Here is a 21,045-nt window from a genome sequence, read left to right as displayed (position 1 = left end):
AGACAATAAAGACTAAGTTTGAATAAGGAAGAAACACGAAAGAAACTCTTCTTCTCCAGGCCGAGTCATCTAGGGTTGGGCCTTTGTTGGATCAGCAAATGGGGGATATGATGTGAGCCGTTTGTCTCATTAAAAACCTCCCTTTGGAAAACCCATTGGGACAAAACCAAAGGAGAGGGAAAAAGAGTGCAAACGGTCACATGCCCGTTTACTAATCATCTTGAGCCTGTATAGAAACCATTGCGGCTAGTATAGCAACTTCTCCCTCCTGGCTCAAGAAATTAGCTTGTCTCCAACTGTATCTAAGCATAGCTCTGATAGCTTCCTTCAGTTTCTTGCTCCTTGATCGAGTTATTTGACCGGCTGGCATCTCCAAAGCTTCTTCTATATCAGGTTCTCCTTGTTCTTCTAGTCCAACTTCTTTAGCTCCCAGTTCCAAGTCTTCTAGGCTGTCCATGATCGCATCATCCCCCTCCTCTTAAAAAGGATTTGACCTCAAATCTGGTTCAACTGCGACAAAAAGAACGAGAACAGATACATTAAAACTAGAACTGATATTATACTTACCTCGGAGATCAAGCTGATAAGCGTTATTGTTGATTCTTCTTGTTATTGTGAAAGGTACATCAATTCTTGGCATCAGTTTGGATTTTGTCTCTGCTGGAAATCGTTCCTTCTTCAAATGAACCCAAACTTGATCGCCAACTTCGAAAATCATCTCTTGCTGGTTCTTATTTGCTTTCTTGGCATAGAGCTTGGTCTTCTCTTCTATGTTGAGTTTAGCCTTCTCATGGATCTGTTTAAGAAGTTCTGCCTTCTTCTTTCCATCGAGACTATTTCTTTCATTCAAAGGAAGGGGGGTTAGATCCAAAGGAGACAAAGGACTAAAACCATATACAATTTGAAATGGAGAAAACTTAGAAGTACAATGCATCGAATAATTATATGCAAATTCTACATGTGGCAAGCAATCTTCCCAACTTTTAAGGTTCTTTTTGACCAGAACACGCAACAATGTTGATAAAGTCTTATTAACTACTTCAGTCTGCCCATACTATTATCACACGCGAAAGAGTTGCTGAAAAGTGAATAGTCAGTTTGTGGATGGCAAGTAGTAGAAAAAAGAACCTTAGTACCTAACTTAGACCACAATGTTTTCCAAAAATAACTAAGAAACTTAGTGTCACGATCAGATACGATGGTCTTAGGCATTCCATGCAGACGCACAACTTCTTTAAAGAACAAGCTAGCTATATGAGATGCATCATCAGTGAGCCATTTTAGAAAACCTGTCTACCACAACAAATATAGAATCCTTTCCAGTCCTAGTCCTAGGCAATCCAAGCACAAAATCCATAGATATATCAATCCAAGGATGAGAGGGAATAGGTAATGGAGTATACAAACCGTGTGACCTGACTTTGGACTTAGCTTGTTTACAAGAGACACATCATTCGCAAATCTTCTCTACGTCTCTTTTCATATGCGGCCAGTAGAAGTGGTCTTGCATGATTTTCAAAGTCTTTGTTACACAAAAGTGCCCCTTAAGACCTCCTCCGTGTGCTTCCCTGACTAAAAGATCTCGAATAGAACAGTTAGGAATGCACAAACGATTATCATAAAAGAGGTATCCATCTTGTCTAAAGTAATGATCCTTAGCAAATATTTCACAAGACTGGTATTTCTCTTTAAAGTCAGAATCAGATGCAAAGAGAAGCTTAAGTTGTTCAAAGCCTAATAGCTTAGCATCAAGAGTAGTGATTAGAGCATACCTTCGTGACAATGCATCGGCAACTACATTTTCTTTACCTTTCTTGTACTTAATAACATAAGGAAATGTCTCAATGAACTCGATCCATCGGCCATGTCTTTTATTGAGATTTTGCTGTCCTTTTAAGTGCTTGAGAGACTCATGATCGGTATTAATGACAAATTCATTGGGCCACAAATAGTGTTGCCACGTTTGAAGTGCTCACACCAAAGCATAAAGTTCTTTATCATAAGTAGGATAGTTCAGCATTGCTTCTCCGAGTTTTTCACTAAAGAGGGCCACTGGTTTCTTATCTTGCATTAATACTGCTCCAATTCCTACACCAGAAGCATCACATTCAATCTCAAAAGTCTTAAGGAAATCAGGTAAACCAAGTACCGGTGCATTGGTTAGTTTATCCTTAAGCATTTGAAGCGCTTCTTCTTGTGCTTGTTCCCACTTAAATCCCACATCTTTCTTGATGATCTCGGTTAGAGGTGCGGCCAATCTACTGAAATCCTTCACAAATCTCCTATAGAAGCCCGCAAGGCCATGGAAGCTCCTTACTTCTCCAACAGTTTTAGGGCTCGGCCAGTCTTTGATGGCCTTTATCTTCTCTTCATCGACTCTGATTCCATCTGCACCTACAACAACTCCTAGAAACACAAGATTATCTGTGCAAAAATTGCATTTCTTAAGATTAGCATAAAGCTTTTCCTTCCTAAGCACTTCTAAAACAGATTTCAAATGCTCGATATGCTCTCCTAAGGTTTTGCTATAGATCAGAATATCATCAAAATAAACCACTACAAATACACCTCTAAAAGCTCTAAGAATATGATTCATTAACCGCATGAAGGTGCTAGGTGCATTTGTTAGCCCAAATGGCATTACTAACCATTCATATAAACCATGTTTAGTTTTAAAAGCGGTTTTCCACTCATCCCCTTCCTTCATTCTAATCTGATGATAGCCACTTTTCAAATCTATCTTAGAAAAGATACTAGAGCCATGCAATTCATCAGGCATATCATCTAATCTAGGGATAGGGTGTCGATATTTAACCGTAATGTTGTTGATTGCCCTACAATCAACACACATGCGCCAGCTACCATCTTTCTTGGGCACAAGTAGAACAGGAACCGCGCAAGGACTCAAGCTTTCTCTTATGTACCCTTTCTCCAATAGCTCATTAACTTGGCGTTGTAGTTCTTTGGTCTCCACAGGGTTGGTTCTATAGGCTGGACGATTTGGAAGAGAAGCTCCGGGCATGAAATCTATTTGACGTTCGATTCCTCTAATGGGAGGTAAACCTTTGGGGTTCTCTTTAGGAAACACGTCCACATAGTCCTGCAAAAGCGATTTCATCTCACTCGGTATCACCGGTGCCAAGTTAGTTAAGCTCGTGAAAGCTTCTTTGAACACAAATAAGAGCATCGACTGTTTAGCTAACAAAGCTTTCTTAACTTTACCGGCTCTAAGAAAGAAGTTAGAGGGTTTTGTGACCGTTTTTTCCTTTTGCTTTAGTTGTACTTGATCCTGGTAAACTTCTTGAGGCGACAAAGGCACCAGGGTAGTTTTCCTGCCATTATAAACAAAGGAATGTCGACTAGTATATCCATCATGTATTACCTTTCGATCTGACTGCCATGGCCTGCCAAGGAGAATATGCCCTGCTTCCATTGGTAAGACATCACAGAGTATCTCATCTTCATATTTCCCAATGGTTAAAGGCACTCGGACTTGGTGATTAACTTTCAGTTCCTCATTGTCATTGAGCCATTGCAACTTGTATGGTTTCGGATGCTTCTCCATCTTCAGACCGAGCTTCTGAACCATCACCTTACTAGCTACGTTAGTGCAACTTCCCCCATCTATAATAAGGCTGCAGACTTTTCCTTGAATGATACACCTGGTGTGAAACAGGTTATCTCTTTGTTCCTGCTCAACGTCTTTGGATTGGAGACTTAGAGATCGTCTAGCCACTAGTAAAGTTCCTTGAGCTGGAAGTTCATCATGATCTGTCTCAGCTGCGGCCTAAGTCTCTCTATCGTCAAATGCTATGTCCCCATTATCCAACAAAATCATGTTCTTTCGATTTGAACATTCATTTGCGTAATGCCCTCTGCCTTGACACTTAAAGCACTTGACATCTCTTGATCTCGGATTAGTACTTTCTGTCTTTCCTTTATGATCTTGAGCAGCCGGATACGACTTGGCTTCGGCTTTTGGTAAAGCAATTTGTTTTCCTTCTCTCTGAAAAGATCATGCTCTTTCTTCTTTCGGGTAAATAGGTTTAGTAACGGCTGATCCATTTCCATAGCTAGTCTTAGTGGGAACTTTCCTCTTGAGTTGTTGCTCAATCAGTATGGCTTTGTGTAGCATTTCTTCCACCTCAACAGAGTGTTGCATTTCCAGCCTGTCTTGAATTTCTCTGTTCAAGCCCTCCCCAAGAACCTCGACATGGTAGCTTCTCGATCTTCAGTTATCTGCTCTGAGCACGAGAGTCTCCATCTCTTGGTAATATTCTTCGACAGACCGGGTCTGTTGAGTAAGCCTTCTGATCCTCTGATGTAGTTCTCGATGGTAATGACTTGGCACGAATCGTTTTCTCATGATAGCTTTCATCTCATTCCAGCTCTCAACCGGGTACTCTCCATTCCTTCTTCTTGATGTGACTAACTGATCCCACCAACTAAGAGCGTAATCATAAAATTCAGTGGCAGCAACCCTCACACGATTGATCTCGGTATAGTGTTGGCAGTTAAACACCAACTCAATCTTTTTCCCATGGAATGGAGGAATCCGAATCTTAAGCCCTCCAAAATTTTCTTGAGGATAAGCCTTTTCCTCTCTTACTCGTCTATGTCGTCGGCGATTACTTCTTGACGAGCTACTGTCTCGGCTATAGTACTCCTCAGCCGCGTCGTCTCTGGCTGGTCTAGTTTGCTTACGAGCCCTTTCAGTAAATTGATCAGTGTTTCTCCTCCTGGCGTCTCGGTTCGGCCTTGAGTCAGAGTTCTGATAACACCGTATTTTGACCACTTTTATGGATCGTTTTGAAATACTTTTTCTGTGTTTTTAATTGCTTTTAAGTACTTTTATCACGTTTTTCTAGTATTTGTAGTTCCAAGACTCTTTTCAGGTAACTCAGGGAAAAGCTTAACAAAATGGATAGAAAACCAGATTTCAGCTCAGAGTCAAACCGTCAGAAGTTCACCCCTGATTGAAGGCCTTCTCACCGTCTGATCCAGCTCAAATTTGGAGACCTTAAAGACGGAAGTATCAGCTTTCCAGTGCACTTTACAGCTTGACAATCCAATGGTTCAATCAAAAGATACGCGAAGAGCAAGATGTCCCGTAAACCAGCTGGCCAGCACTTCCACCCGCGGCCAACAAGCATTTTCCCACGGTCAGGAGCATCCCGACCGCGGAAAACCACCCATTCCCCGCGGCCAGAGCACTCCCGACCGCGGCCTTCAAACTCCGAGCCCAAAAAGCCCATTTCTAAAGCCCACATTTGGAGAAACCCTAAGTGACGTCCAGAGAGGTCTTGAGCACTATAAATACATGTCTTAGGAGCCCTAGAAATCGTGTAACCTAGTAACCTCATATCATCTTTCAAACTTTTATTGTTTTTTGATTTAGCTTTTAGGGAGAGAGAGATTTGTTCTCTTGAACCTTTGTTCTTTCTTTATCAATTTCGGTTTCTATTCTACTTTTTAATATTATGTCTTTGATTTCGTTCATTATGACTGAGTAGTTTTATTGTTGGGATTAAGGGATTTTCGATGGGGATATATATGTTCGGTGAGGATTCCATTGGCTATTGAGCTGAATCTTAGAACTTTTTCTTCTGAATTCGTTTTTACTGCATGAGAGTAGCGTCATGAACTACAATCTGATCCAGATGCTTGGTGACACAAAAGTGTTCATCCGGTATCAGATCTAGTTTGGGAGAGCAAAACAAACATAGGAGTGGAAACCTACCTGTGGGCGATTTGTGAATTAGGACGAGTCTTAAACATAATGCATCTCTTCTCTTCCAGGGCCAGAGTGGAAACCTACTGGTCAGGGTTGAGAGAGATAGTTGTCTATGATCACGACAGTGGCGTATTCATACGTCCGTGACTCCAGTTCGAAAAGTTTAAGCTAAGATCTTACAAAATTTCCTCTCTAGCAATGTTTTGAATCGTTCGTACCCCTGAGAAAACTTCCCTGAAGCCCAACGCCTTTTCTCCATTGATTTACACCGATTTTTCTTTAAGCTTTAGTTCAATATTGTCTTTCCCTTTTAGTTCATTTTCATTTAAGCATTAGAATATCCGTTTTTATCATTTTTAGTTATTTTCGTTAAGTTTAGTTTTTACGCCATTTAATTTCCGCACTCTCTTTTAATATTTCGTTTTTACATTTTAAACACACCACCAAACCCCCACAAAACCGTTTTTGTTCTAGACTTCCTTACTTTATCTTATTTCAAAGGCTTTTTGCAGCAAAAGATCCTCCTTCCCTGTGGATTCGATCCCTAAGTACTACAATTGATCAGCTGTGCACTTGCGGCTATTGATTTCAATTAGGGTAAAACTTGACAACCCTCGACAACCACATCAAGACCACCATCAAGTTTTTGGCACCGTTGCCGGGGAAGGCACGCGTTTTCTTTTTTGCAAAACCCCGAGAAAGGTTAGTAAATCGACTCTAGAACCCCCTTTTCTGCAACTTTCCATTTTTCGGTTATTTTGTTTCCATTTCAGAAGATATGGATCATATGAAACGAAATTACTACTATGTGGGAGGTTTTTACAACACTCCTCGAGCCACTCAACGCCGAGAAGCACAATACATTCGTGATCCCTCCTCAATGGATCAGAATTCAATTCCGAACAACCACAAAAGAGGACATTGCAAGCACTACAAATCAATTCGTGAAGGTTTAGAGGAAAAAGGATTCTGCTGGGAGACCATAACAACTTACATACCCACGAAGATATCCATGATCGTCTCTTTGATGAAGATATGTCGTCTGTCTCCCAAACCGAGATTGATGATATGCTTCAGGAGCTCAATGAATCTATGGATGATGGGTATTGGGTATCTTGTGAAGTAGATGGAGAATCCTCCATCAAGTTTGTTAGAAAGAGGCCATCAAATGAAATTCCTTTGGATCATCACGTCGTGGAAGCCAGCCATCAAGAAAAAGGAGAACCTCTTTCCATCCCTAGTGACGATCTCGTCTCTACCGATTCATTCAAGTGTTTTGGAGACGACAAACAAGAACATAAGTCCCTTTCTCTTGATGAACCAAAGCCTTGTTCTCCTTCAGCTCCTCACCACCTTGAATGTAAGACAGACCATGTGGAAGATAAGACACTAATGGTGACATCAAAACCACCATTGGAGGCGCTTTCTAAGACGAAGGATTCCGAGAAGTTTGATGCCCCATTCTCAATCAAGGAAGTGAAATTTCGTGATTCTCTTTGTGAATCTGGACCTGATGTGAATCTCATACCAAAGACCATTGCAGAGAATACAAGTATTTCGATTTTTCATCCCTCAAAGATTGATATTCACTATGGAGATTTTTCTGGTGCAGCTCTACTTGGTTCCAAACCAGAATTGCCTTTTCAAGGGAAAGGTTGTCTTGTTTCTACTGGTTCCCATGCTATGGAGATGAGAAACAATGCAACAAAACCCTTGATACTTGGTATTTCGTGTCTAGCATATGTTGGAACACTCATCAACTACCTGCATCAACATATGAGTTTCCTGAAGATCAACAAGAAAACCCCATACCCGGTGATTACTACAAGGAACTCTCATTGTCTGACAATAGGAGGCGTAGATGATCCAATATTTGACCCTGGAGGAACTACAAAGGATGTTGGATACGTTCTAGAAAGAAGAGCACCCGAAGAAAATGCTGGATTTACAAGTTTGACAAACAAAGGTATTTTCCTATGCACACCTTTAACCAATGCTCATATAAGAGGTGATGCAGACTTAATTGAAGGAAGAGTGGAGTTTAAATGGCTCTCAAGACTCTTTTCCGAAGACTCTCCACAAGGAAAAAGAATTGGAGACAAGAAGCAAGAGGATCTGAACATCTTTCCTAGGATATTCGGCACCGCGGTCGCGTGTGCGCTACCAGCGGCCAAACCACCTTTTACCGCGGTCGCGACACTTCCACCAGCGGTCAATGCTCTTTTTACCAATTCTCCAACAGTTCAAGCCATGGCGACACCTCTACAAGCAAACTGTCCTCACCTTGGATGCTTAACCATCTCCACCACTTCAGATCATAAAGAATCATCTGTCCTTGTATCTTGCAACATGGTTCAATGTCATGAAGTGAGAGAGACCTTATTCACCTCATCATACAAGCATCTAAGACGTTCTCCTGTCACAAGTGGTGTTGAAGACTCATACCTCAAAGAAATTCCAAGACTGAATTTTGATCCTGGAGGGGGCTACCATCTCGAACCTGCTAAGCAAAGCAAGGAGATGTCAGAAAAAACTTGTCTCAGGACAAGGTCTTCTTCATTGGAATAAGTCACGTCCAACACCAGAAGTCGAGCTAAACGACTTAAAACAGAAGCGCTTAATGGGAGGCAACCCATTTAGGTATTGTTTTCTTTAGAATTTTTCTTTCTTTTTCTTTTGATCTTTTTCTTTTTCTTAGTTTCAGGTGTTTCTTATAAAACAAAAAAGCCAAAAAAAAACAAAAAACCCGAAAAAACCAAAAAGAAGGATGGTACCTGACTGCTCGGCCCAGCAGGAACCAAGGAGAAGCAGGAAGAGGCCGCGATATAAGCCCCCGCGGTCGCAGACGTTCTGACCGCGGGAAACCTACCGTCGGCCGCGGTGGCGTAGTCCTGACCGCGGCCAAGTGCTTGATTGCCGCGGTCGTGCAGCCCCTGACCGCGGCACTTGATCGTTGACATCCAAACCCGACCCAAACCACCCATTTCACCTCATTTCACCTCACCAATCACCCTCCACCTCATTCATCACCCTCCACCACCTTCATCACCACCTAATCACCTTCCCAAACCCCTTCGAATTAATCCGGTTCATCTCCACCAGCATCCCGGATCCAGGTAAGTTCTCTTTGTCCTTACCAATTCGATTATCTATGCATTTTTCCCATCCAATCTCGACTTGTTTCACACTGAGTACAGTGTGATTTAAGTCTGGGGGAGGATTTCATCCCTTTTTAACCACCTTTCTTTCATGAGTCTTGCATTATCTACACTTTTTGCATTTTCCTTAAAGTTTTTCAAAATCGGTTTTCAAAACAAAATACGTTTTAAAAGGGAATGGTGAACATGAATCAATGATAGTTGATTGTGTGCTTTAGACTGTTCCTAGTGACTTGCTCATTCATGATTTTGGACTAGACTAGGCGGTAGCTAAGCACATTTGAAACGAATACCCTAGAGGAATTTGAATGATTTCGATTTAGATGAAGGGATACACTAGCTCTGTTTTATTTGGACTTAATTTGGACTTAATTTTCTCATTGAAGCATTAGACCAGGGAAACGAATCATACATTCAGGACTCCTTTATCTTTTTACCACTCTCTGTTGATCCTGAATGGCTAGTTCATCTTTAGCTAGTTCCCCACCTTAACCAATCCTCTTTCAAACCACATGCACTCTTGTTTTCTATTGTCTTATATGCAGATAAGTGCAAAAACGTTGGAGAGAAAGAGGAACGACGCAGTTTTCAGTCACCAAGGACAGAGACCTGCGATTTGCCGGAAAAGTTCCCGGAAGGATTCAATACAAGAGAAACTCAGTTTGCCTTAGAAAAAATCTCAAATTTTGGTACAATCTCGTCCTCTAGTCTCTCTCTCTCTTTAAGAGGCATTTCCTTTCGTAAAAAAACAAAAAAAAAAAAAAAAAAAAAATCCGAAAATAAGAAAAGAAAGGAGATAAAAGCCTTAGAGAGTCTAGAGAGGTCGAATTTTAAGTCCCAAGGCAACTGGAGTTTGATTTTATGGAGTTTTGGAGATTGTTTTTCTGATTCCCGGAAAGAATCTAAGTCTGGGGGAATAGCTGTTTACCAACAAAGGAGGAAGGATTATGCAACAACATTTGGCAAGAAGAAGTGACTGAAAACTGTGGTCATCAACAGGTCCTTATCTCTATTGCGGTTTTGCATATTATCTTGCATCCTCCAGATCTTCAGGTAACCCGAAACACTTTAACTCCACCACTTAAATAGCCCTTTAATGCCAAACGCCGTCTACCCTGGATGATGTCTTTAATTAGAACTCACTATTGAACTTAATGAATGTAGAGAGCTAGTTGACTGAAATCAAGATTTAAATTGTTTAAGTTTTGTATGACGGAAAAAGTGGACTAGTATCTCTTGTGCTTTGGTGAGAATTTTCTAGACTAAGTTGTGGATTGATGCACTATCTTTGGTCCTAGTTTAGGAGTTCATGTCTATGAGATTTGTGCATTCCCTATTTTTGTTTTCACTTAACCAGTTTAGGCTTTTGCTTTATTTGAGGACAAACAAAGGTTTAAGTCTCGGGGAGTTGATAACACCGTATTTTGACCACTTTTATGGATTGTTTTTAAATACTTTTTCTGTGTTTTTAATTGCTTTTAAGTACTTTTATCACGTTTTTCTAGTATTTGTAGTTCCAAGACTCTTTTCAGGTAACTCAGGGAAAAGCTTAACAAAATGGATAGAAAACCAGATTTCAGCTCAGAGTTAAACCGTCAGAAGTTCACCCCTGATTGAAGGTCTTCTCACCGTCTGATCCAGCTCAAATTTGGAGACCTTAAAGATGGAAGTATCAGCTTTCCAGTGCACTTTACAGCTTGGCAATCCAACGGTTCAATCAAAAGATACGCGAAGAGCAAAATGTCCTGTAAACCAGCTGGCCAGCACTTCCACCCGCGGCCAACAAGCATTTTCCCACGGTCAGGAGCATCCCGACCGCGGCAAACCACCCATTCCCCGCGGCCAGAGCACTCCCGACCGCGGCCTTCAAACGCCGAGCCCAAAAAGCCTATTTCTGAAGCCCACATTTGGAGAAACCCTAAGTGACGTCCAGAGAGGTCTTGAGCACTATAAATACATGTCTTAGGAGCCCTAGAAATCGTGTAACCTAGTAACCTCATATCATCTTTCAAACTTTTATTGTTTTTTGCTTTAGCTTTTAGGGAGAGAGAGATTTGTTCTCTTGAACCTTTGTTCTTTCTTTATCAATTTCGGTTTCTATTCTACTTTTTAATATTATGTCTTTGATTTCGTTCATTATGTCTGAGTAGTTTTATTGTTGGGATTAAGGGATTTTCGATGGGGATATATATGTTCGGTGAGGATTCCATTGGCTATTGAGCTGAATCTTAGAACTTTTTCTTCTGAATTCGTTTTTACTGCATGAGAGTAGCGTCATGAACTACAATCTGATCCAGATGCTTGGTGACACGAAAGTGTTCATCCGGTATCAGATCTAGTTTGGGAGAGCAAAACAAACATAGGAGTGGAAACCTACCTGTGGGCGATTTGTGAATTAGGACGAGTCTTAAACATAATGCATCTCTTCTCTTCCAGGGCCAGAGTGGAAACCTACTGGTCAGGGTTGAGAGAGATAGTTGTCTATGATCACGACAGTGGCGTATTCATACGTCCGTGACTCCAGTTCGAAAAGTTTAAGCTAAGATCTTACAAAATTTCCTCTCTAGCAATGTTTTGAATCGTTCGTACCCCTGAGAAAACTTCCCTGAAGCCCAACGCCTTTTCTCCATTGATTTACACCGATTTTTCTTTAAGCTTTAGTTCAATATTATCTTTCCTTTTTAGTTCATTTTCATTTAAGCATTAGAATATTCGTTTTTATCATTTTTAGTTATTTTCGTTAAGTTTAGTTATTACGCCATTTAATTTCCGCACTCTATTTTAATATTTCGTTTTAACATTTTAAACACACCACCAAACCCCCACAAAACCGTTTTTGTTCTAGACTTCCTTACTTTAACTTATTTCAAAGGCTTTTTGCAGCAAAAGATCCTCCTTCCCTGTGGATTCGATCCCTAAGTACTACAATTGATCAGCTGTGCACTTGCGGCTATTGATTTCAATTAGGGTAAAACTTGACAACCCTCGACAACCACATCAAGACCACCATCAAGTTTTTGGCACCGTTGCCGGGGAAGGCACGCGTTTTCTTTTTTGCAAAACCCCGAGAAAGGTTAGTAAATCGACATAAGATAAAACGGATCTAAGCGTATAAATAGATTAGAGACAACCCGATCCACGTCGATCCTTGCTTAGAGTGGCTCTGATACCACTTGATACGTTCCTCCTTTAGATCTTCACTCTAAGCACTAGATCTCATAGTTTGGTAACGACTTGGGTATGAACTTAGAATAGAAATTAAGGGAATGATAGGTCACACAAAGGATGCAGAAGGCCTTTGATATACCAGGGGATTCGATGGATATGACACACCAAAGAATCGATTACTTGAAAGATATAACACACTCACAAGCTAAGATGTTCAAAGAACAAATGATCTAACTTAGAAAGAGTCTTTTTTTTATATAGAAAGATAAATGATTCTAACAAGGAGCGTACAAGGGTTTAAAAAGAAAGAGAACAAGTCTGTGACAGCCAAGACTTGTCTCGGAAACAACTAAGACAATAAAGACTAAGTTTGAATAAGTAATAAACAAGAAAGAAACTCTTCTTCTCCAGGCCGAGTCTTCTAGGGCTGGGCCTTTGTTGGATCAGCAAATGGGGGATATGATGTGAGCCGTTTGTCTCATTAAAAACCTCCCTTTGCAAAACCCATTGGGACAAAACCAAAGGAGAGGGAAAAAAAGTGCAAACGGTCACATGCCCGTTTACTGATCATCTTGAGCCTGTATAGAAACAATTGCGGCTTGTATAGCAACTTCTCCCTCCTGGCTCAAGACATTAGCTTGTCTCCAACTGGTTCTAAGCATAGCTCCGATAGCTTCCTTCAGCTTCTTGCTCCTTGATCGAGTTATTGGACCGGCTGGCATCTCCAAAGCTTCTTCTATATCAGGTTCTCCTTGTTCTTCCAGTCCAACTTCTTTAGCTCCCAGTTCCAAGTCTTCTAGGCTGTCCATGATCGCATCATCACCCTTTGATATTCATCAAATTTTTCATGTGGACTATGTTCATGCAAATCATGTGAATTCGTTTGGTTTGGGACTGGGTTTTGAGACTAAAATGATCTCAATATAAGTAATTGGTTACTCCATGCAAATGGATCTCTCAAGAATAAAGTAGACTTCATAAAATGCTAAGGGTAAAAAGCAATGGATGTATACAAAGATAGAACTAAATCTACCCACACCCAAAAATGCTTACACTCCTTATTCTAAACCCATGAAGTCTCTCTGCTTAAGCTACCTTTTCCCAATGGCATTTTGCCCTTATTGAACACCAGCTCTCATTCATTTCTTTTCATTTTATCTCTAGGGGAATGCTCTCTTTTCTTTTCAAACACTTGGTGAGATTTCACTTAGACACTTAGCTCTTTTCTTTTCTTTTTAGTCTTTTTTTTTTTATTCTTTCCTATTTATCTCTAGAGTAGCTTTTTAACTCAGAGCTTTCTTTAATTTTCTCACTCACCATTTCTTTTTAGAACACATTTCCCTATGCCAATACCATTTTTCTTTCCACTTCCACTCTCTCAAGATTTTTCTTCCAGCTCACAAACCCAGACAGACTCCCAAACACTTACCTAAACCTGTCGCTCTAAGTCTACATGCAGCCATATCTCTGTCACTCTAATCCCAACACATTTTACCAAGTCTACCAGAACAAGGCCTTACACATATGCACACACTAAGGTTTTTTTTGGCTTCAAAGAAGGTTTGGTTACAGGTGGGGAACTGTCTCAAGATGAGAGAACAGCTATTTGGGCTAGCAAAGAGTTGCAAAAAGGGATAAGAAAGCTCAAATATTTTATGGTACCCATGAATCCACAATGATATGCACAAACATGATAATTAGATTGTCAAGGTATGGTTTCCACTTAAACAGGGCTGGAACTATTCAAAGCTTGATCCAACCATTGCAAGTTCCAAGCAGGGTTCAATCTTGATTTCTTTCTAGTCTATATGCATTAAAGAAATAGAAACTAGGGCAGTGAATCAAACTCTTAAAATGATGCTTTCTCTTGGAAAAATCTATCATTACTCCCTATGCATATGATGCAAACCTTTATGAAATGCAAACTAGACTCAATCTAAAATGTGAATGCAGCTAAATGAATATTTTTTGTGAAAATAATTCAAATTTTTTTTTCTATGCACTTAGATGCAGAGTCAATATGCAAATCAAAATATGAACAAAGCAAACATTATTAGCAATACTAAACCCCTCCCCCAAACTTAAATAACACAGTCCCTTGTGTTATAAAAGCATAAGAGAGGAGTACAAATCAAAACACAAAATACAAAGGAGAAAACAAACTAAACTAGATGCTATATACAGGTTGGAGTGTTACCTTCTCATGGACTTGGAGGTGGGGTTGGAGACCCCAGTGAGTAGGATGGGTTGCTGGACTGGTCTGATGGTGTTTTCATGGCATCTCTCTTTGCCCTCAGCTCCTCATCAGGTGAGCCTTGATCGCTGAAAACTACCACCTGGCCCTCTGGCTGAGAACTCTCTCCTACACCTTCTCTAGCTTGCAGCGGTTCAACATTGATGGCTGGGAGATTTCTCCTTTCTCTTCCTTGCTGCTAAGCTCCTTGATCTTGCTATTCATCCCCTTAACAGTCTTCTTCAAGCTCTTGACGGATTTCACCAGCTTCCTGATTTTCTTGTCTTGCCACTTGTTCCAACTTTAAAGCATACTGGTGTGGTAGTGACCTTGGGCAATGAACTCCGCCATTCTTCCATTATAAGGAGTGAAGAAGTACCTCTCACTACCATACTTTGGATCGGTGATAACTGGCTTATCTTCTTGAGGCTCTTGGGCTTCTTCATCATCGCTTAATTCTCTCTTCTCCTTGCTTACCTTCTTTTTGACACTAATGATATGAGGATGAATAGTTGGGTTGTAGTGGAGGTCTTTTGTGACATGAAAGGCAATGTTCCTCTGGTTGGAGAGTGAGTTGATGGAAGTATTGGGCAGCAGCACCCTCACATCTCTCTCATAGAAGGTGGGATTATAAGCAAACAAGCCTCCTTCCACAGAGCCCTCAAGGAAAGTTATCTTCATCAGATGTGCTGAATCCATCAACCTAAAGTGCTTCTTCTCACCAAGCAGAGGTGCCCCTTTAGCAATTAGGAGAGGAGTGAAAAGACCTCCACAGCTCAGATGTGGCCTCTGCATCTTTGTGGTGTAAGCCCAGGTTTTGATGTGTAGAAGATGCTTTATTAGAAGTGCTGTCATAGAAGGTTTTACCTCATCCCCTATAAATGGTGCACCACTCTGATAAAAAGGCATGAAAGCCTTCATCCCCATTGTTACAATTCTCAACTCTTCATCACACACATCACCAAACTCTTTCTTCCCAAAGAATTTCTGAGCTACAATTTTGTGAGCCATTCTTATCGCTGGGTTCCTCAAGTTTGAAACCTTGCTTATTCCAGAAAGATAACCCCCATTAGCTGAGCTTTTCCAAAGGTCCTCCAACTCATCCTTATTGACGGATGCCTTACCAGTATCAGACATATTCTCAGTGGAAAAAGCAAAGCCTTCACTTATCTTAGAAAAAGTCATCTCATATCTTTTCATACCAATCTTGAAGTCTATAGAACCATACCCTTCATCCTCACCCTCATTATAGAAAATGACGAGCACTGAAGCAAGGAATTGGGCAGTGGAGTCACTGTAAGCAGGATGAGACATGTCCATCAAATTCCCGAGACCAGCTACTTGGAGAATGTAGATGAATCTGAAACTATATTACTACTAAGTTCCTGAACTCATAATCTCATCTATGTAAACAACCAAACTACAACTGGCTTGATTCATTCTATCAAAGGGTACGTAGGCAACTTCTAATCCCAGCACAGCTATTAATATAATAAAATCTTTTAAACAAAGAAACTCACTTCCGAGCTACACATTCAAAGCCGAGTTCCGACTTGCACCTAGCACACAGATGATTAAGTGTTTTAGCCAAGTTCTGACCTGCATCAAACATCACACAAGCTATAAGTGTTTAAAGCTGAGCTCGTTACTCACACCTATACCACACTTTCTTTAAAATTTAAGCCGAGCTACCAACTCGCAAATTTGCAATAAATTCACAAATCATTTTATTTAAGGAAAAATGTCCTGCGTCCTACAACTGAAAATTACGGTGCTTCGGCCTACAACATTATATGAAAAAGGGAAAGAAAGCTACATAGTACAAAGACGGTTATTCGGCATGGTTCTGACTATCCGCGCGAAGGCTGCCGATGTTTTCTGGGCTCAGCATCTGAGCGTTCGTTCCATGAAGACTGCTGAAGGGTTGGTTCAACACCCCGACACCATCTTGTTCCTTGGAGTTTAGATCCGAGGCAGCGGGGACCAAAGCCGAGGGCAGAACGTCTTGGCCAGGTGTAGGAGTCACCTCCGCAGTCAAAGAAGTTTGGAAGGGAGCAGAATGTTCCCCGACCGTAGCCGGAAGAGCCTCCTCAGGTCGGATAACCGGGACGCTCCCACCAGGTTCCGAAAGATCCTCTTCGGTGAGCTCAGGATAGTCAATCTTGGCGAGCTGAGCTTCAAATGCGGCCTCATCCTACTTCAGCTTCGCCAAAACTTTTGGCGGGGGAGTTAGGTTGTGCATCTCCTCATCTTCATGAGGCACTCATACTTACCTACCGCCTAGCTCAACAACATCTGCACCGGGAGCTCCCTATCCCGACCGGCCAGGTTATCCCGAATCCTCGTCATCCAATCCTCCCACCTTCGACTCCTTTGCGATGCGCTCATTCTCCTAAGCAAGGTGGGCCTTCGCGCTCTCGATTACGGTGTTTAGCCGCAAAACCTCAGCCGTCAGCCGCAAAACCTCGGTTTTATGACCATTTCGCTCCGTGGTGATGATCCTAATCACCCCATTTGAATTGGCAAGTTGGTCCTCCAGTCCAGCCGATCTTACTTTCTCTGAGTCCAATTCAGCGTGAATTCTTTCCGCCTCGATTTGAAAGGTGTCCCATTCTGCGGTAACCTTCTTCACGACCTTGACCGCGAGAGGGAGTTGCTCTTCTAGGCCTGCCGACTTTGTCTTCTCCACTTCCAACTCGGCCTGGAGTCTCTCCACCTCGGCCTGGACTCCGGCCATCGAGACGGAGCGAGCTTTCTCATCTTCTAAGTCCTTCTTCAGCCCCACCGTCGCTGCTGCCGATTCCTCGAGAGCCCTAGCCGGATCCTCTGCCTCTTCGACCTGCACCCAGTCGTCATTAAGCCGCATTTCATACCCCTCAGCGATTGCGGTCAGGCACATTCCTGTCTGCAGATATCCTAATCCGAGGATCCTTCCGACGAGCCAGCTCGATCAGCAGAATAGAATCCATTTCGTCATCCTCGTCATGACGGAAAGAGGTCGTCTATTCCAAGCCATATCTCGGCGAGGAACTTTCTGGGAGCATGTCGTCGTGATCACGAGAACCAGATTCAGAGTTAGACTCAACCGTAACTCTATCGAAGAGCGATGCCATTGCAAGATATGAAGGATCGAGACTAAAAATTGTTGAAATCAGAAGAATCTGAGAAATGAGAAGATCAAAATCACGGTGAGCCAAAGAAATCAAAGGAGAGAGGAAAAAGGAAGAATTTTCTACGATTTTTCTTAGAAGAGTAAAAGTGAGAGGAAATGAGGAGAAGAGGATTTAAATAGAAAAGAAGGAAGAAAAAGCGACCAATCGAAGATGAATCGATTGATACTTGGCAAAGCGGTGCGAGAAACCGAGAAAATCCTAATGATGACGCCGCTTTAGTGCCGTCATCGAAAACCACAAAACCAAAAAAGCAGATAAATGTCTATTCGTGTCTGTGCATAACAGACACACGCGGGGAATTCAAGAGTCTTCGCGGGAAAATGAGAGAAGTTTTCCGCCTAACACCGGAGAAAAGGTTTGCCCTAATCATGTGCAAACATTGAGCTACGTCACCTCGAGCTACGACATTCTGGGCTAGGCCGAACTAGGCCATAATATGTCGAACTACGATGTGCTGAGCTAATAGACGCCATACTCACGCAATGCGCCAAAGCTGCCACGTTGTCCCGGTTAAGCGGATACCCACTTTCCAACCCCTGGTATAAATACTCTCCAAATATCATTTATGAGAGGATCCCGAGTTTATTATTCTCTTTCTACTTGTAACTCTCTATTTCTCTAAACCGAGCTCTTTGTAACCAAGTGTATAAAATGCCAAACTAATTTCCCTCTGGACTTAGTTCAAAATTCTAAATGTTTGCTCTATCAATACAAAAGACATGTCTCCGACCTGCCAGTTTACTCAGTTAATTTCCTTGTCAAAATCAAATGTTTTCTATATTACAAAAATCTTACCCCCATTTCATCTTAGTCATCTTTATTAACCCTCAAACATACTTAGTGATCTTTTGAATCAATAATGTCTTTAATGGTCTTGTGTATCTACTAGTTTATCCCGGATAGACAATGTAAACCACTTTTATGAAAGAAAAGTTGAAACAACGTTGTAAAAAAGCTTCAAACAGATTTCCACTAGAATCTATCATTCTCAGAAAACAGTAAAAAGAAAGAGTTGTATTTAAAGGTGATTCGAAAATAGCTAGACACAGAATTATACGGAAAAAAAAGAATCTTCTGACAAGTGTTTTGCCCCAAAAATCAAGCCGGAAGGCTAGCATTTTAATGTTTACTGTTTCTTAGTCATTTGAACATATTTTATTTTGTCTTAATCTCATTTAAACTTTATTACAAGGGGAATTAAAAAATCTAAAAAAACATTAAAAATTAAAAAATTTCTATTTGGTTTGGGATGCTTAGCCCGTTTTTAATCGATACTTAACCCCAAAAATAAATCCAAAATAAAAATAAATTGAAGAAACCATGCTTAAATAAAGCCTATAAGCATCAATGCTTAGAGGGTACGTGGCGTTTGTTTATTAAACAGATAGAAAAGAAGAAACATCAGTAGAGAAAAGCCTCTTCATTTTCTCTTTTCTCGTTTTATCTTTCCTCATTTTTTCTCTTCTCGTTCTCTTTTAAGTTTAACATTATTTTATTGCTAAGCACCCCTAAATCGACTAAATCGATGCTAGCATTGCTGAACTCTGAATCACAGTCATAAACAAACGTAACAAAATAAAGCTAGAAAGAACAATCACTAATACATAATATATTTCTCCTGCTATACATAAAACACCAAATGGGTCATCATCATCAACATCATCAAAACAGGTCATCATCATCAACATCATCAAACAAAGCGACGTCAGGAGATAAATCAATCTCGGAAAAAAAGACAATGCAGTTTCTAACTTCAAATATAAAAAAATCCTTTGAATTACTTAAGATCAGGCCTTGGGAGGCTTGTTCGAATTGGCAGATTTTCTCTTAAGGACAATGACCCAAGTTACAGCTTCCAATAGCAAAGTGATCCCTCCTAATGCCGCAATCACAGCGATATAACCCGTCTTGTAAGTATGCTTTGGATTCAAGATGCTAAGACCTTTGAAAACATTGATGATTCCAAGGATAAGGATAGAGTATCCAACTCCATGGTGGTAGATATTCCAAAAGAATCTTAACTTGTGGTCCTTCTTTGGCCGCAACATCATCGCAAACATCTTTAAACACGCGCAAAAAGACACAAGCATCATTCAACAACACAACAAATCACTTCTTTTTCTATTGGCCAACTTGCATTTCACTTACATTCTAATGATGATTAGCATTGATTTACCTGAAGAGTGGCCATGGCGAAGAGAGCAATGCCGATGTTGCGGTGACTGTTGAACTGAATACCTTTAGATTCTGAGCCGAGCTTAAGTCCGGTGGCCCATCCGGCGACGCCGATGACGTAAGCAGAGAATTGACATGACACGTGGAGGTAAAACCAAGCAGGATCTGCGGATTCAAATATTCTCATATATCTCGCTATCATTGCTCCGATCGGAAACAAAATTCCCCAACTCACCGCATTCAATATCCCATGGATCTGTCAAATTCATAATCAAATTCAAATTCAGATTGTTAATTCTTCTTGAATTTTTTGGAAGAGATGGAAACAAAAACAAAATCAAAATCAAACTCACGTTTTTCTTATGAACCCTAGAGTTACCGTCGCCACCGCTGGGTACAGGAACGCTGGTGGTGGCGCCGGTCAAATCGAGCGCTCCCATGGCGTTAAGATTCGGAGAATTGAAATCGTGCGGCTGTATCCTCCCGTTAGCTGTCACTCCCGGTCCAACCTGCCAAACCTGGTTAACCTTCCCATTCGCGGCCAAATCCGCCGGAACCTTCACTTTCGCGAAGATTCGCAAATTTCCAGCCGCTTCCTCGTCCGCCTTAACGTCCCACACATCGAACGATAGCTTGCCTGGGATAAGCGAGCTATATGAGACGATGTTGAGCGTCGTCACGGAGGCAACGCCGGTTTTGGAATCTTTGGAGGCGACGAGTGCTTGAGATCCAGCCATGCCGGTGGATTTCGGATTAATCGCCCAAGCGATCCACCCGCCGGGTTTAGACGGCGGAGCAGTGAAAACAACCGCGAGAGTTGTGTTAGCAGCGTCGTAAGAGTAATGGAGGAAGGCTTTGAGGTTAGGGAGGTCGAGGCAGTGAGGGTAAGATTTGTTGCCGGAAAATGTCTGTGAGGAACATGATGATGATGACTGTGACACAGCCGGTGAGATTAGAAGAGAAAATAATATGAAGGAAAGAGAACTTCCAAGGAAAGACGACATTGATCAGGAATTGATGATGATGCTATGAGTTGTAGTAACCGTCAAGTATCGGCTAGGACATAAATAGGGGCTAATGGGTGGTAATAATAGCCAGCATCTAAATCTACGAGACACACGGAGTATCAGCTAATAACAGATTTTTCTTTAAATTACTTTTACTTTTAGTTTTTTCTTTCCGGAAAATGCAACAGAACTTTTTGTGTTGTCTGATTCTAGAAGGGCATGGAACAGATCAACAGAACATTATCAGATTAAGTAGTCGACAGGTATGTTTGACCTAAGACGAAGGATCTTAAAGTGTTTTTGGCCTTCAAAATACGTAGGCTAATTTTTAGATACTTGTATACCTGGACAATTATCTAGAACAAGTATCTTAAAAAAATTAATAACAAAAACGATT

The 21,045-nt window shown here is 41.2% G+C and overlaps 1 protein-coding gene across 1 annotated transcript; it reads right to left on the bottom strand.

The window, feature by feature from the left end:
- Window positions 1-19,055: 19,055 nt before the first annotated feature.
- LOC18029989 (cytochrome b561 and DOMON domain-containing protein At4g12980) lies at window positions 19,056-20,812 on the bottom strand. Its single transcript, XM_006414919.2, has 3 exons — window positions 19,995-20,812; window positions 19,643-19,897; window positions 19,056-19,526 (listed from the first exon to the last, which is right to left on the bottom strand). Exons 1-3 carry the CDS (start codon window positions 20,643-20,645, stop codon window positions 19,254-19,256), a joined length of 1,179 nt encoding a protein of 392 aa, XP_006414982.1. The 5' UTR covers window positions 20,646-20,812; the 3' UTR covers window positions 19,056-19,253.
- Window positions 20,813-21,045: the final 233 nt, after the last annotated feature.

This window comes from Eutrema salsugineum, unplaced genomic scaffold (assembly GCF_000478725.1).
Source record: "Eutrema salsugineum unplaced genomic scaffold, Eutsalg1_0 scaffold_1, whole genome shotgun sequence".
Taxonomy (NCBI): Eukaryota; Viridiplantae; Streptophyta; class Magnoliopsida; order Brassicales; family Brassicaceae; genus Eutrema; species Eutrema salsugineum.
This window is presented reverse-complemented; position numbering and strand designations above follow the sequence as displayed.

Bases quoted from the DNA above. Each gene is read 5' to 3' on its own strand.
- LOC18029989 (XM_006414919.2), bottom strand. From the start codon at position 20,645: ATGTCGTCTTTCCTTGGAAGTTCTCTTTCCTTCATATTATTTTCTCTT. The intron at 19,898-19,994 runs GTGAGTTTGATT...TGAATTTGACAG, and splicing joins CTAGGGTTCATAAGAAAAAC to ATCCATGGGATATTGAATGC. The intron at 19,527-19,642 runs GTAAATCAATGC...GCGTGTTTAAAG, and splicing joins TCGCCATGGCCACTCTTCAG to ATGTTTGCGATGATGTTGCG.